Raw genomic sequence first — 14,384 nt, forward strand, 5'->3', positions numbered from 1 at the left:
AGCTTTCCAGCACTAGGGCTGGTGGATTGTAGGACTGCTTGAAAGCCGCTGGGGTGATGGTGAAGGGATCAGAAGCTCATTCCAAGGGGCACAATCACCCTCCTTAGCAGGTATCAGCTGAGGCTCCCCGCTGGGGACCAGGCCCCATTAGTCACTAACCCCACCCCGTGCCTAGGGAGCAGAGAGGCTCCATAGGGTAGAATTCCCTGCAGAGTCCCAGCTCACCTCATCTGATTTGTCCCAATCAAACTCACCCACCTAGATCTAGTAGAAGCAAACGCAGGATATCCTCTTCTGGGGAGCGCTCAGCTGCAAGCATCCGGGTGATAACAGGGCAGGCTCCACCCAGCTGCTGCCGCTCTGCTCCCTGAGAGGCACAAGGTTCAGCCTGTGGTTCTCTCATTAGCCAGCCCATGATTTCTTCATATAGAGAAGCACCCGCAATCCACAGAGAAAACTGCCAGGGATTCAATAGGTGCCAAGATGTTGCAGCGATTGGGCCATATAAGTACCTAGCTAGATCCTACGCAGGAAGCTCTTCAGACCTATTCTAGGCACTTGCATTGCTTGTTTGAGCTTTTGCTCAGGTGCTGATCCTGCAAACGCTGACATGGACACTTACTTCACGCCGCTGGACTCAATGGCAGGGCAGAGAGGAGCTCTTTGCCCAGATGATCTGGCTGGGAATTGAAAAACACTCTGGAAAGGTATCAGCGGGCCTTGGCTTTTAGAAACCTAAATGCAGGGCCCAGAGGTAAAGAGAGTGTCTCTTTCAAGCTGAATCAGGCCTGCTCTCTAAAGTGGGGTGGGGTATATGTGTGTGTGGTGGGGGTGTTTGCTATGTAGGCCTGCCCTCTGTATCGTTTTGTTAATTTTATGACTGTGCAGCCAAAAATAAACTGCCCGGCTGGTGACCTGGAAACCCTGGCGTCTCGAGTCCCCGGAGGGCAGGGATGACCTACCACCACTTGCCACCCTCCTGCCTGGGACAAACTAATTGCCCCGATGCTGCCGTCAGCACGTGGTGCCCTCTCTTTACAGCACGGCGTTGGGATAACCGGGGGGCTCCGCACCCAGGGTGCAGGGCAGACCCAGGAACTTGGAGCTGGCTTGGGTGAGTTGCTGCGGAAAGGAAATAAACAGCATCCCAGCAGACAAAGGAGAGGACAGGTGGGTATGTAGGCAGCTCAGGGCCTGACCCCTTCCTGGCTTTGCTCTCCAGGAAGGATCATCGGTCACAGGGCAGGAGCTGGGATTGCTCTTTGTCCCAGGTCACCGTGACAGAGCCTGAGCACAGGTGAGGGGGTGGGGTGACAACCCAGAATGGGCAGGTTGGTTCAGCCCTTCAGGAATTAAAACACAACAAGACCTGGCGTGGTGCACGAACACAGTCAGATAATCTCATGGCCTTTTGCCTACGTCTCCACTTCCCCCTCCGCCTGGCCGGATGGCAGGCCAGCCAAAGGCCACAAGTTCCTTGTGGCAGTCCCCACCGCTTGCCTTTTGTCTCCCCTCTGTTCGGTTGGGTAAAAAGGGGAATTTGCTCTGTAACCAGAGGCCGCGCACCACGGAGCTAGGGCCATGGCCCTTACGAGGTGTGGCTTGGCTGGGCTGTGACAGGGCAGATGTGACCGCAGCCCGTCAGTGTCTGAAGGGAGCCGGTGTGCGGCAAAGGGACTAGCGCGAGCAGAACGAAATCAGGATGGAAAATCAGACTCGGGAAGAGCCAGATCCCAGGGGAAGGGCTGGGAGCCCCATGGCCTGGGACTTCTACAATGAGTCTAAAGAAAACCCTAGGAAATGTACAATCAGGAACAATCCTGTGCTGGGTGGGACCAGTCTGCGTGAGAGACCCTGTAGCAGAGGCAGATCTGATGCCTGCTCTGGGGTGTAGCCACTCAGCCGGGCTGCTTCCTCCCTAATGACTTAATAGGCCTGTTTTGCTCTTTATCATCTTTTATGCAACACGAGACCCAGGTGAAAAGGGAAAGAAACCCAGCGGTGGCCTTGGCAGACCGAACAACTCCAGAGCCGAAAGGGAAGCAAAAGATGCACAGACTTTGCCAGGCTCCACTGCTTGGGGGCTGTTGATCAGATTGTGAGAAACATCCAGGGCTCCCGGGCCATGAGACAGTTTGTGACAGAGACCCTGGGGAGCGGGGGCTGGGTTAACACACCATGCTCTGGCCTGGGAGACCTAGCAGTGGGGAGTGAAAACGGGGGAGCTGCTGGCCCACAGGCTGCAGAGAGTTGAGTCACTGGTGACCTGGGTTTGCCTTTGTCCCCCGCAAACCTGCAGCCCCCCCGTCTTTCCAATCTTAGAACCACCGTGTCATGAACTGGGGTGCTCTGGGCGAGGATCACAAAGGGACAGAGGCGTCTACGTCTGAGTTTAGGTGCTTAAGTCCCAGTTTTAGGCTCTGCTGCCATCCACAAAACTCCTGTCTAAAGCCACATGGTGCCTAAGTTTTTAGGGTAAAAGTTCCCAAGGCGTTTGAGTTTCTGCCTCCAGGCACGGGCCCTGCTGCCCCCCTCTAGGCATCTAGCCACCAGTGTCTGGCCTACACCCAGGAGCAAATCACAGGCTGGAGGAAGAGAGGTGTTTGCCCTCCTCTCTTGCATGCCGGCACAAGGGGGTGCTTGGCCCCACGTGTTCCCAGTGATGCTCACTGCTCTGGGGTTGCTCAGAAAGCTGGGTGGGGGGAGCCGGAGAATAACCTAGGCAGGGCCTGACGCTGTCTCTGGGAGGATCCGCGTCCCACGTTACCAAGCACGGGTGCAACTAAACCAGCCTGACTGGTCTGGTGCCGGGGACGCCCTCTCCCCACTGCCAGCGGGCCGCACGCCTCACGTGTCTGTGGCCCAATTGCCTGGCACTCCCGGGGAAACCCAGGCCCCGACCCAGCTCTCCGTGCTCCACGGCTGGAGGACTCCAGCCACGCCTCCCTCCCGGCAACTGGCCGGCCCGGGGCGCAGGTCCGGCCCTCTCTCTTGCCCGGCTAGTTCTATTCCTGGCTCCCCTTCCCTGTCAAAGGCTTCCAGGAATGTAGCTCCCAATGCGCCTCCTGGTCCTTCCCCGCCCCCTCTCCGCAACACGCACTCCGCAGGGGCAGATGCCCCGTGCAGCTGCTCCCCGCCCATCACGCCCAGCCAGCGCCCTCCCCACCAGTCCCCCGGCGGCTCTAGGGACCAGGCGTGAGCAGGCGCTGATAGAGAGGAGAGGGCTGCAGGGTGAATGTGGCAAGGCACCAAGGGCTCGGCATTCAGTGGGGCAGCCGGCAGAGACAGATTCCCCCAGCCCAGTCTTTAACTGACTCTCCCCAGGCTTTCCCCCATCCCCAGCCTCAGTGCAGGCTCCCTCCTGCCTCCCTCCCGGGCCACAGCCCCTGCAGCTCATCCCCGGCCGGCACCCGCCTTAGGACAGTCTTAGCCACCATGGCCGGGCGGCCCTCGTTCCTGGCCTTTATCGGCGTGCTCCTTACCCCTCTCAGGCCACCCATACACTCCCCTGCCTGCCCCCCGAGTGCCCCAGACTTGCTCTGGTCCCCTGCTCTCTCTGCCCCTTCTCATTCTCCTCCTTACGGATCCTCCGGGCACCTCTGCCACCTCGGTCTCCACGTGCCCTGGCAGACTTTGCTCTTCTCCCCAGGGTCTCTGGTTTCCCCAGCCTCTTCCTGCCTTTCTCCCTCCTCCGCTCTCCCCGGCTCACCAGACTGCCCCATTCCTTTCTGACAAGAGACGGTCCCATCCCCATCAGCTTCTTGTGACCTCTTCCATCACCTCATGACCAATACAGGGGCCGCACGCGGAAGAGCCCCCCGATCATGCCAGTCTAGCCAGTGCTGTCTCCTATGCCAGCTCCATGAGCGTCCAAAATAATGATCTCAGCCCCACCCTAACCTTCCAGCGGGTGCCTCCCTCTAATCCTGCCTAGGAACCTCCTATGCCTGGTGGAATAGCGCCGTGCAATCGGACTGGGCAGAGGTGCCAGCCCTGACTGCCCAGCAGGGCCTGCCTGGCACAGGAGCTGGGGGATTTGATCTCGCAACCCGCTGGCCCGGAGGAGGCTGTACCCCTACCAGGGGCAGCGACAGCCAGAGAGACAAGCCCTGAGAGCTCAGACGACTTCTTTGCCCACAGCTGGAACACATCTGTCCACCGGCAGCTCGTCGGGGGAGGACATGGATTCAGTACCTGAGCTCTCGGGTCTCTGGGCAACAGCCAGGCGTGGTGGGGCCTTCGGGAACACAAGCCGGGATCCCCCTATAACCCAGCTCTCTTCTGCCCCATCCCATCCCCCTCCCTCCCTGGCGGTCCCTAGGCGATCGCATACCGTTCCCCAGCACACGAGCCCACCCTGCCAGCCTCTGCCACCCCAGCGACCAGGATGCCTTCCCCTCCGACTGGGCTTTCCTTCTTTCACTGCCTCCCTCATCGCGCCTGCCCAGCGGCGGAGTCTCGCTCCTCAGGAGCCCGTTGCTCGGCGCGGGTTCTGCTAGGCAAGAATTGCGCCCACAGGCAAGCAGCCTCTCCTGCTCTTTACACAGCCACAAACCCCAGGGAGCACCCAGACCCGGCTGCCCCAGACCAGCACCTCCGCCCAAACCCACCAGAGCCAGCTGCACCCGCTGCAGCTTCTGTGACACAGAACACGGTGAGCACCGCTAGTGGGCTCACCAACCATTTAAAGGGGCGCTGCCCTCCGCCCCACACAACCCCGTCACAGCCCTCTGTGCCGCCCAGCTTGCCCTGCCCGCTGCTCTTGCTGAAGATTTCCCTCCTCGGCTCGCCCTCTGGCTGTGACGCAAGCTGTTGGGACGACTGTCGCTGGGCCGCATGGTCCCACCGTTACCGGGCAGCGCGGCTAACACAAGGCAGGAGTAGACAAGGAACCGGAGAGCCCCCAGCTTGAGACCGAACCTCGGGGCCACCTTCCCCCAAGCAGTCGCTGAGTGCGGGGAGCTGAAGTTAACCCCCGGCCCACCAAGGCGCAGGCAGATCTCCGCTCCCTGTCACAGCTGGGTCTGTCAGCCAGTAAAGCACCAGCCCGGGTGCCCGGCCCGGTTAATTTCCCTGGCCACGTTGCTGGGTTTCTTTGTAGCTGATTTGCACACACTGTCATGCAGTGGGCCATCAGGAAGATGCCAGCACCCTATGGGTTAATAGTTACATCCCACCCCATGGCAACCTGGAGTAATGACTTTTCTCCCTGACCAAGGGGGCTCCCCGGGGGGCCCATCTCCCACTGAGGCCATCAGCCTGCTGGGGAATGCCTCCCACGCTCAGGAGCTGGGACACTGCCAGAGCCAGGCCTGGGAGCCGTTGGGCAGGGTCAGGATCTGCCTGTGGAGGGACGGCACTTGGGTCACAGCTCAAGGCTTCCTCTTCACGCTGGCTCTTACCAGCAGCTCCTGCCCCCAGCTGCCCTTTGCCTCTACGCTGATGCCCCACTTCCTTGGTCTGATCTAGCCAGTGAAGGGCCGATCCCTGGATAACTCACCCTACTGCTTCCCCACCTCAGACCCACCTCCGCCCCTTGGGTGCTGGGCATCCCGTCCGCTGAGAACGGGAGAGTCAGGTACCGAGATGCCTTCGAGGCTCTGGTTTTGTGAGCAGCTGTGGGTCCCACCACCGTCCTCTGGAGCGTCCCTGGGTGATCTCAGGCAGAGCTGGGTGCCCCTGCATGACATGAGTTTGGTGGGTCTCAGCCCAGTGCTCAGCAGATGGGCGTCCCCACCACAAAACCCCCTGGGTCAATTGGCCTTTGCCCGGCTGCCGCAGGCCAAGGGGTGAGCGGTCATGGGGATAGAATTAGTGTCCCAAAGGGGGGGCGGGGAGGGTGTCACGGAGTCCCTGGGCGATGCTCTGGAACTGCTCCCCGTGAAGCCAGGCAGGACTCTGGGGCAGTCGCCTTTCTGTGAGCAGCCTGTCTTCAGGACACACAGCTCAAACGGCTTCCATCTTCCTGGGTCTGACCTCGGAGCATTCAGCCTCCTCTGCCCCTCCGTGCGCTTCCCACAGCGAGTCCGCTCAGGCGGGGCTCCTGGGGAAGCCAGAGGGTCTTGCCCCCCAACTCCGCAGTCAGACGGGACTCTCAGCCAGCCAGTAAAACAGAAGGTTTATTGGATGACAGGAACATGGTCTAAACCAGAGCTTGTAGGTGCAGAGAACAGGACCCCTCAGCTGGGTCCATTTTGGGGGGCAGTGAGCCAGACAACCATGTCTGCACTTCACTCCATGTCCCAGCCAGCCCCAAACAGAAACTCTCTCCAGCCCCTCCTCCTCTGGGCTTTGTCCCTTTCCTGGGCCAGAAGGGCACCTGATTCCTTTGTTCTCCAACCCTTTAGCTCTCACCTTGCAGGGGGGAAGGGCCCAGGCCATCGGTGGCCAGGAAACAGGGTGTTGGCCATTCTCTGTGTCCAGACCCCTGCACACACCGGCCCTCTAGGGCTCTGCAACAATCATACGCCCTTATCCCACCACCAAGATACTTAAGAACTGCATAGGGGAAACTAAGGCACCCCCACACTATTCAGAGGAAACATTAAGAACAGTCCCACTTCGTCACAGAGGGTCATTCCACATTTCCGGCGCCCCCTACACAATCTCTCAGGGCCACCTGCCTGGAAGAACAGAGCCATTCAAATAGCCCCATCCTGGCTGGCTCCGATTGCTGCCCAGATGCCAACGGTCCCAGAAAGCAGAACCCCTCCCCCTCAGCCCCCCAGGGACTCAGCCCCATCACCGCCCTGTCATGCACCTGAAGCAACAGCCTGCAATTCCGGCAGAACAGGCCCGGGGACGGGTCACGGCCCCGCTCGGTCATACGCAGCCAATGCAGGGATCCCGAGAGAACTCAGGGCAGTGCCCAGACCCAGCCCGGCCTTGGGTGCCCCCCACCCCTCTGCTCTTTGCTGCCCAGGACGGCCCACGCGGCAGTCACAAAGGGTTTATCCAGTGGCTGTCGGGTTTGGCTATTGACAGGGGCTGTAATGTTTGGGGCAGCTTGGCGGCTGACAGCAAACGGGACCGTAGCCTCAGGATGCCTTGGGCCTCCTCCGCTCCACGGGACACCCAAAGAGCCATGAGACGGCAATGGGCCCACTTCCACTTGCTGCTCTTCCTGTCTGGGGGCAGGCGGGGAGGGGAAGCGGAGTGTAAACAGCAGCAAGCCCCAGGGAGGAAGGACCCCAGCGTTCCCCCTGGGAGGGCAGCCCGCCAGCCAGGAGGAGCAAGAGCAGGTGGGCACAGGTGGCAGGAGAAGCCACAAAAGGGCCCGGCTGGGGGCAGCTCACAGCGCTGCTGCTACGGGTCCCAGTGCTGTGGGCCGTGCTCCCCGCTGTACGTTAATTCGTTGCATGGGTGGGCAGCCAGAGCACGTGACAGCCTGGGGATCCTCCTGCCTGGGCGGAGGGGGAACAAAAACCAGCCACGGCTCCGGAAAGGGGAGTGTCGGCTCCCAAGCAGAAGATCAACCAAGCCCTGCTACAACCTCGATCTCCGAGAGTCACCAGCACAGTCACGCCCCCATGCCAGGGCATCCCTGCCCCCGCCCACCCTCTCTCTGTATGCTAATCCTCTCCATGCTTCCAACGTAAGATCCCCCTTGGACAAGCCCCCTCTGTGCCTCATTTTCCCTGTCAGGGCAGGGAGACAATGATCCTGCTCCCACTCGAAGGATGTTTAATTAATTAGAGGGGCCTCATCAGGTAAATGACGGAGGGGCTTGATTCTGGCAGCAATGTCATCGCTGATTCACCCCAGAGTCAAGAGATCAGAGTAGAAACAAGCGAAGGCCCCAACCTCTGTCCCTGAGAACGCCACCAGCTACGTGCAATGAACGGGCCAGAGCCTCAGCTGGCATCAATCAGCTCAGTGCCACACGGGCCCCATCCCCCCGGGACGTCCGCCACAGAGCGGGGCTGATTCCCGCCGGCTGAGCATCTGCTCCCCTGCCATCAGCCTGCCTCCTCTCCAGGGCAGCTGCATGGCTCGCTCCCTGCAGCTCCCGCTGCTTGAGTGCCCCAGTCCGCTCCTAGCGCCCGGCGGTACCGGGCCCAATCCGGCCCTGCCCCGTTATTCACCCCCTGTGCAAAGCCGCTGTCAAGCAGAGCCCTGCCCCTCCAGACTTAGCACCGGTGTCACCCGAGTTGCCAGGCAGCGGCGGGAGATTGTCGCTGGGGCATGCGTCAATCCAAACGCTTCACTGGTTCAATGGGGGAAACGCGCCTGTTAACTGGGACGAGATCAGCTGGGCCATAGCTCACACACCCCGAGGCCTAAAGTTAGCGCCTGATCCTGACAATACTTGGGCTTGGGAGTCACTTAAGAAGAGCCAGATTGGATGAGAGCCAAGGTCCCTCTCACCTGGCTCAATGACTGGTCCCAGATGCTGCACAGAAAGGTGCAAGAACCCCGCACCAGAAGATGTGGGATAATCTGCCCCTCACATTAGGCCTGTCCTGATCTCTAATGGTTGGAGGTCGGCTCAAGCCCTGAAGCAGAAGGTTTAATATCCTGCCACAATCTACGTTGGCGTTAGTTATTATAAAAGTGTCCATATAAAGGTCCAATCCCTTTTGAAAGCTTGCAAAGCATATGGCCTTAACAGCTTCCTGTGGCGGAGAGTTCCACCGGCTAATTCCACGCCGTGTGTAAAACTGTTGCCTTTTATCGGTTTTCAATTCCCTGCCTTTTAATTTCATTGCATGTCCCTGGTTCCTGTGTTATGAGACAAGGGGAACAGAAGTCGTCCCCCCCCCGCCTTTCTCAGTCACTATTGGATCGGGATTCTCCTTTCTAAGGCAACAGTCCTGGGCTTTTCAATCACTCTTCACACCCAAGTTTTTCCAGGCCGGGATCATTCTTTTCGCCATCCCCTGAGCCCCTCTCATTCTGCAGAAGCCAGTGCTGCCCACACGACCCAGGTGAGACTACAGCCTCGATTTATTCGGCATTAGAATATTCTCCATATGAGTCACCAGGCCAGTCCCTATGCAGCCTAGCAATGGGCCCTCCCGTGGAGTTCAAATGAATAACAACAATAACTATTAATAATCTACGCTCTCCATTGTAGTCTGCAGTGGGGTTGGAGCCATGTCGGTCCCAGGACCTTAGAGAGAGAGAATAAAAAATATCGCCCCACCCATCTCGCCTCTCTAATAAACTCTCCGACAGTGTCCATTTAACAGCTGGGCAGTGCTTTTAAATCCTGGCATGGCACTATCGAGAAGTGATTTTTTATTATTATTAATTTACAAACATGCAAATGGCCAGCCCAGGACAGAGCAATGGTCCAGCTAGTCCAGGATCCTGTCTCTCACAGCGGCCGGTGCCAGGTGCTTCAGAGGGAATGAACGGAACAGGGCAATTATTGAGTGATCCATCCCCTGTCATGCAGTTCCAGCTTCAGGCAGTCAGAGGTTTAGGGACACCCAGAGCATGGGGTTGTATCCCTGACCATCTTCTCTCATAGCCATTGATGGGCCTATACTCCATGAACTTATCTCATTCTTTTTCGAACCCAGTTATAGCCTTGGCCTTCACAACATCCCCTGGCAGTGAGTTCCACAGATTGACAGTGCATTGTGTGAAATACTTCCTTATGTTTGTTTTAAACCTGCTGCCCATTAATTTCATGGCATGACTCCTGGTGCTTGTGTTACGTGAAGAGGTGAATAACCCTGCCCCAGTCACGTTCTCCGCACCCGTCACGATTGTATAGACCTCCGTCACGTCCCCCCTTCGTCGTCTCTTTTCTAGGGTGAACCGTCCCAATCTCTCCTCCTAAAGAAGCTGTCACAGGGTTCTGGCCCTTAAAGTGGAGAACTCTCCCCCCACACACACACACAACCTCCCAGCTGAGACTGATCAGCTGGGGATCAGGTGAGTATAAAAGCCAGCCAGGGGGCCAGGTGTGGGGGGAGTTGCCAGGAGCAGGGGGTTTTTGTGAGGAGAAGGCTGGGAAGCAGGTGAGAACAGACTAACAGTCTCAGGCAAGTGGCTGGTAAAGTGGGAACCTGTGGGGAACGGATGGGCCCCTGCAGACACCCTGGCTTAGCTGGCGAAGGGATGATCATGCTGAACTGGTTACAAGTTGGAAGAAATAAAGCTGAAGCCCTGAAAAAAAGGGGCCTGAAACAGATGTGGGTGTGACCAGACACTGGGGCTGTAATTTCCAGCTCAGACAGATGTACCCAGGCTAGCTCTGATGGAGCTAGTGCACTAAAAACAACTGCGTAGCCATGGCAGGACGGGCTGTCTGCCCGAACACACGCCGAGGGTTTCAGCTGGGATCCGACTCGGGGCCGCTAGCTCGTCCTGCTAGCCCCAGCAGAGCTAGCGTGGGTATGTCTCCTGGAGCTGGTACTTACCCTTCCCTGGCCGGGGGAGCAGGACATAAAAGCAGCAGGAACAGCGTGCTGTAAACGTCACGTCAGTTACACAGGGTTTTCCTGCTGATGTTTAAAATTAATCCCCACTAGTAGCCCTGATAATTATTGCCGATTACTACTGACTTCCAGGTTTTACAGAGCAGAAGCCGCCCTGGATTGCGGGGTGAGTTGGAAGCGTGCAGAAATCCCATCGCTGGGCCCCTGGATCCACTCGCCCCAGGGCGGTTACACACCCAGGCTAAAAAAATAAAAACAGGGAAGGAGTGAGTCATGCCTTAGGTGGGTCTGTTCCAGCGGGGCCAAGGGCCTGCAGGAGTGCCTAATACCGCAGCGAGCGGCCTGTGATCAAGGCGCAACCCAGCTAACCTCCACATGAGCTGACCCCCCCCCCCCCCCCGCCTTTCACTCACAGCAGAGTGACTCCAGAGTGACTCCATTGCACTCAGTGTTTACACACCGGCATAAGAGACAGGAGAAACAGACCCAGGAAGTAGGAGCAGCTGAAGCTAGGAGCCTACGGTCAACCGACTGCCACTCCTAACGCCTGTATCCGGCTCTAGGGGCAATGGGTGCCCTCCCTGGGAATGCCTTGGATGAGAGGAGAGCTCACCAGGGGCACGTGCAGGAGATGGGAGACTGGGAACAAGTGCTGGGAACAGAGGAGGACATGAGTACAGGGGTGGTTGGCCTGGCCCCTTCCCCATGTGGCTGATGCTGCACCTGGGAGCAGGGAAACTTCTCTCATGGGGAAAGGAGCTGGAGCTTCCTCCAGACCAGAGGCGCCCCACCCTTCTCCCAGGCCTCTTATTCACCGGTGTGGGCTAAGTAATTCTCATTTAGCTATCCAGGGGAGCAGGAGAGCCCAGTGTTGGCTGCCAGGGGGCTGCGGGTCGGGAGCGAGGGGCACAGGCAGAGCTAGGGGTGATGATGGGAGCCCAGGGCTGGGCTAGCGGGGGGCTGTGGGTCGGGAGCGAGGGGCACAGGCAGAGCTGTGGGGGGAGCCCAGGGCTGGGCTAGCGGGGGGCTGTGGGTCGGGAGCGAGGGGCGCTGGCAGAGCTAGGGGTGATGATGGGAGCCCAGGGCTGGGCTAGCGGGGGGCTGTGGGTCGGGAGCGAGGGGCACCGGCAGAGCTAGGGGTGATGATGGGAGCCCAGGGCTGGGCTAGCGGGGGGCTGTGGGTCGGGAGCGAGGGGCACCGGCAGAGCTAGGGGTGATGATGGGAGCCCAGGGCTGGGCTAGCAGGGGGCTGTGGGTCGGGAGCGAGGGGCACAGGCAGAGCTAGGGGTGATGATGGGAGCCCAGGGCTGGGCTAGCGGGGGGCTGTGGGTCGGGAGCGAGGGGCACAGGCAGAGCTGTGGGGGGAGCCCAGGGCTGGGCTAGCGGGGGGCTGTGGGTCGGGAGCGAGGGGCGCTGGCAGAGCTAGGGGTGATGATGGGAGCCCAGGGCTGGGCTAGCGGGGGGCTGTGGGTCGGGAGCGAGGGGCACCGGCAGAGCTAGGGGTGATGATGGGAGCCCAGGGCTGGGCTAGCGGGGGGCTGTGGGTCGGGAGCGAGGGGCACCGGCAGAGCTAGGGGTGATGATGGGAGCCCAGGGCTGGGCTAGCGGGGGGCTGTGGGTCGGGAGCGAGGGGCGCTGGCAGAGCTAGGGGTGATGATGGGAGCCCAGGGCTGGGCTAGCGGGGGGCTGTGGGTCGGGAGCGAGGGGCACCGGCAGAGCTAGGGGTGATGATGGGAGCCCAGGGCTGGGCTAGCAGGGGGCTGTGGGTCGGGAGCGAGGGGCACAGGCAGAGCTAGGGGTGATGATGGGAGCCCAGGGCTGGGCTAGCAGGGGGCTGTGGGTCGGGAGCGAGGGGCGCTGGCAGAGCTAGGGGTGATGATGGGAGCCCAGGGCTGGGCTAGCGGGGGGCTGTGGGTCGGGAGCGAGGGGCACAGGCAGAGCTAGGGGTGATGATGGGAGCCCAGGGCTGGGCTAGCGGGGGGCTGTGGGTCGGGAGCGAGGGGCACAGGCAGAGCTAGGGGTGATGATGGGAGCCCAGGGCTGGGCTAGCGGGGGGCTGTGGGTCGGGAGCGAGGGGCGCCGGCAGAGCTAGGGGTGATGATGGGAGCCCAGGGCTGGGCTAGCGGGGGGCTGTGGGTCGGGAGCGAGGGGCACAGGCAGAGCTAGGGGTGATGATGGGAGCCCAGGGCTGGGCTAGCGGGGGGCTGTGGGTCGGGAGCGAGGGGCACAGGCAGAGCTAGGGGTGATGATGGGAGCCCAGGGCTGGGCTAGCAGGGGGCTGTGGGTCGGGAGCGAGGGGCACAGGCAGAGCTAGGGGTGATGATGGGAGCCCAGGGCTGGGCTAGCGGGGGGCTGTGGGTCGGGAGCGAGGGGCACCGGCAGAGCTAGGGGTGATGATGGGAGCCCAGGGCTGGGCTAGCGGGGGGCTGTGGGTCGGGAGCGAGGGGCACCGGCAGAGCTGTATGGGGGGGCTTGCCCAGCACTTGCCTGGTCTCTGCCAGGCCGTTACATCTCACGAGCCCTAGGTCCCCCCGGCAGCACAAACGGATCCGAGCCCCTGGTGCCCACGGCCAGGGCTTTCTGGGCCCTCCCTGCTCGGCTCCCGCTGCCTGAGCCTCTGTGTCCAGGAGCCCGACCCCACCCAAAGCGAAGCACCCAGGGGCCCTGCCAGGAAGGACACCCAGCCCTTGAGTCACAGCCCCGGCCCAGGCGGGGTCTTACCCGGGCCCCGGTTCCAGCACATGGCCCGCGGGGAGCTTCCCCCACCCGAGGCACTGTCCCACCCAGCAGCGGCCCCGGGACTCCCGGGTCGCCCCCGCGGCAGGCTCCGCAGCCGCGAAAGGGAGCGAGGCGGAGCCGATCCCGAGGCCCGTGCGCCGGGGCGGATCCGGAGCGGATCCGGAGCAGGACTTGGCGAGCCCCCGTCCCGGGCGAGCCGAGCGCAGGAGGCTCCGGGCTCCCGGCTGCGCCCTGCCTCGGCCAGCGGCTGCCTCCGGACCAGCCCCCGGCTCGCCGCAAGGGGCCGGACAAGTTTCCAGCCCTCGGCCCCTGGGGCACAGCGGGGAAGCGCCAGGTCCTTACCTGGGGTCGGGGCCTCTCCGGCTGGCCTCTCTCCGCCGCCTTCCCAGCAGCGAGTTTGTTTGTCGGCTGGGCCCCGCCCTGGGCGTTCAGCCGCTCTGGGCCCCGGGTGCAACCCGAGAAGGGAGGGTCCTGGCAGGCAGCTCCTCCCCCAGCCGGCCAGGAGCCTGCCGCTCTCCGGGGGGGGCGAGTGCCCAGCCCGGAGCGGGGCAGCCGGCATTGCACCTCTTCCTTCGCCCAGGGCAGCTAGGGGTCCCCCGGCAGGGCAGCAGGGCTCCGGACAAGACCCTGGCAGAAGGTGTGTCAGGGAGCCCCGGGCGATGCTCTGGAACTGCTCCCTACGAAGCCAGGCAGGACTCTGGGAAGTCTCCTCTCGGGGAGCAGCCTGGCTGCAGGACACACAGCTCACCCGGCTTCCCCCTTCCTGGCTCTGACCTCGGAGCCTTCAGCCTCCTCTGCCCCTCCGTGCGCTTCCCACAGCGAGTCTGCCCAGGCGGGGTCCTGGGGGGCCAGAGGGTCCTGCCCCCGACTCCGCAGTCAGACGGGACTCAGCTAAACAGTAAAACAGAAGGTTTATTAGACGACAGGAACATGGTCTAACACAGAGCTTGTAGGTGCAAAGAACCGGACCCCTCAGCCGGGTCCATTTTGGGGGGCAGTGAGCCAGACAACCACGTCTGCCCTTCACTCCATGTCCCAGCCAGCCCCCAACTGAAACTCCCTCCAGCCCCTCCTCCCCTGGGCTTTGTCCCTTTCCCGGGCCAGGAGGGCACCTGATTCCTTTGTTCTCCCACCCTTTAGCTCTCGCCTTGCAGGGGGAAGGGCCCAGGCCACCAGTTGCCAGGAAACAGGGTGTTGGCCATTCTCTGTGTCCAGACCCCTGCACACACCTGCCCTCTAGGGCTCTGCAAGGAT

At 61.2% G+C, this 14,384-nt stretch overlaps 1 protein-coding gene across 3 annotated transcripts in view; it reads right to left on the bottom strand.

Moving 5' to 3' along the window:
* Positions 1 to 13,598, bottom strand: part of TMBIM1 (transmembrane BAX inhibitor motif containing 1) — a 27,562-nt gene extending 13,964 nt beyond the window's left edge. The window contains exons 1-2 of one of the 3 annotated variants that reach the window (XM_073304946.1): positions 13,473 to 13,598; positions 10,518 to 10,632 (exon numbers count right to left, since the gene is read on the bottom strand). Coding sequence is in view for 1 of the 3 variants with exons in the window: in XM_073304944.1 (XP_073161045.1) it covers positions 10,374 to 10,400 (27 nt within the window). In the remaining 2 variants the exon portion in view is untranslated. The other 2 variants (XM_073304945.1, XM_073304944.1) reach the window with 2 other exon arrangements.
* Between the last annotated feature and the right edge of the window lie 786 nt (positions 13,599 to 14,384).

The sequence above is a fragment of the Lepidochelys kempii genome, chromosome 11 (assembly GCF_965140265.1).
Source record: "Lepidochelys kempii isolate rLepKem1 chromosome 11, rLepKem1.hap2, whole genome shotgun sequence".
In the NCBI taxonomy this organism is placed as follows: domain Eukaryota; kingdom Metazoa; phylum Chordata; order Testudines; family Cheloniidae; genus Lepidochelys; species Lepidochelys kempii.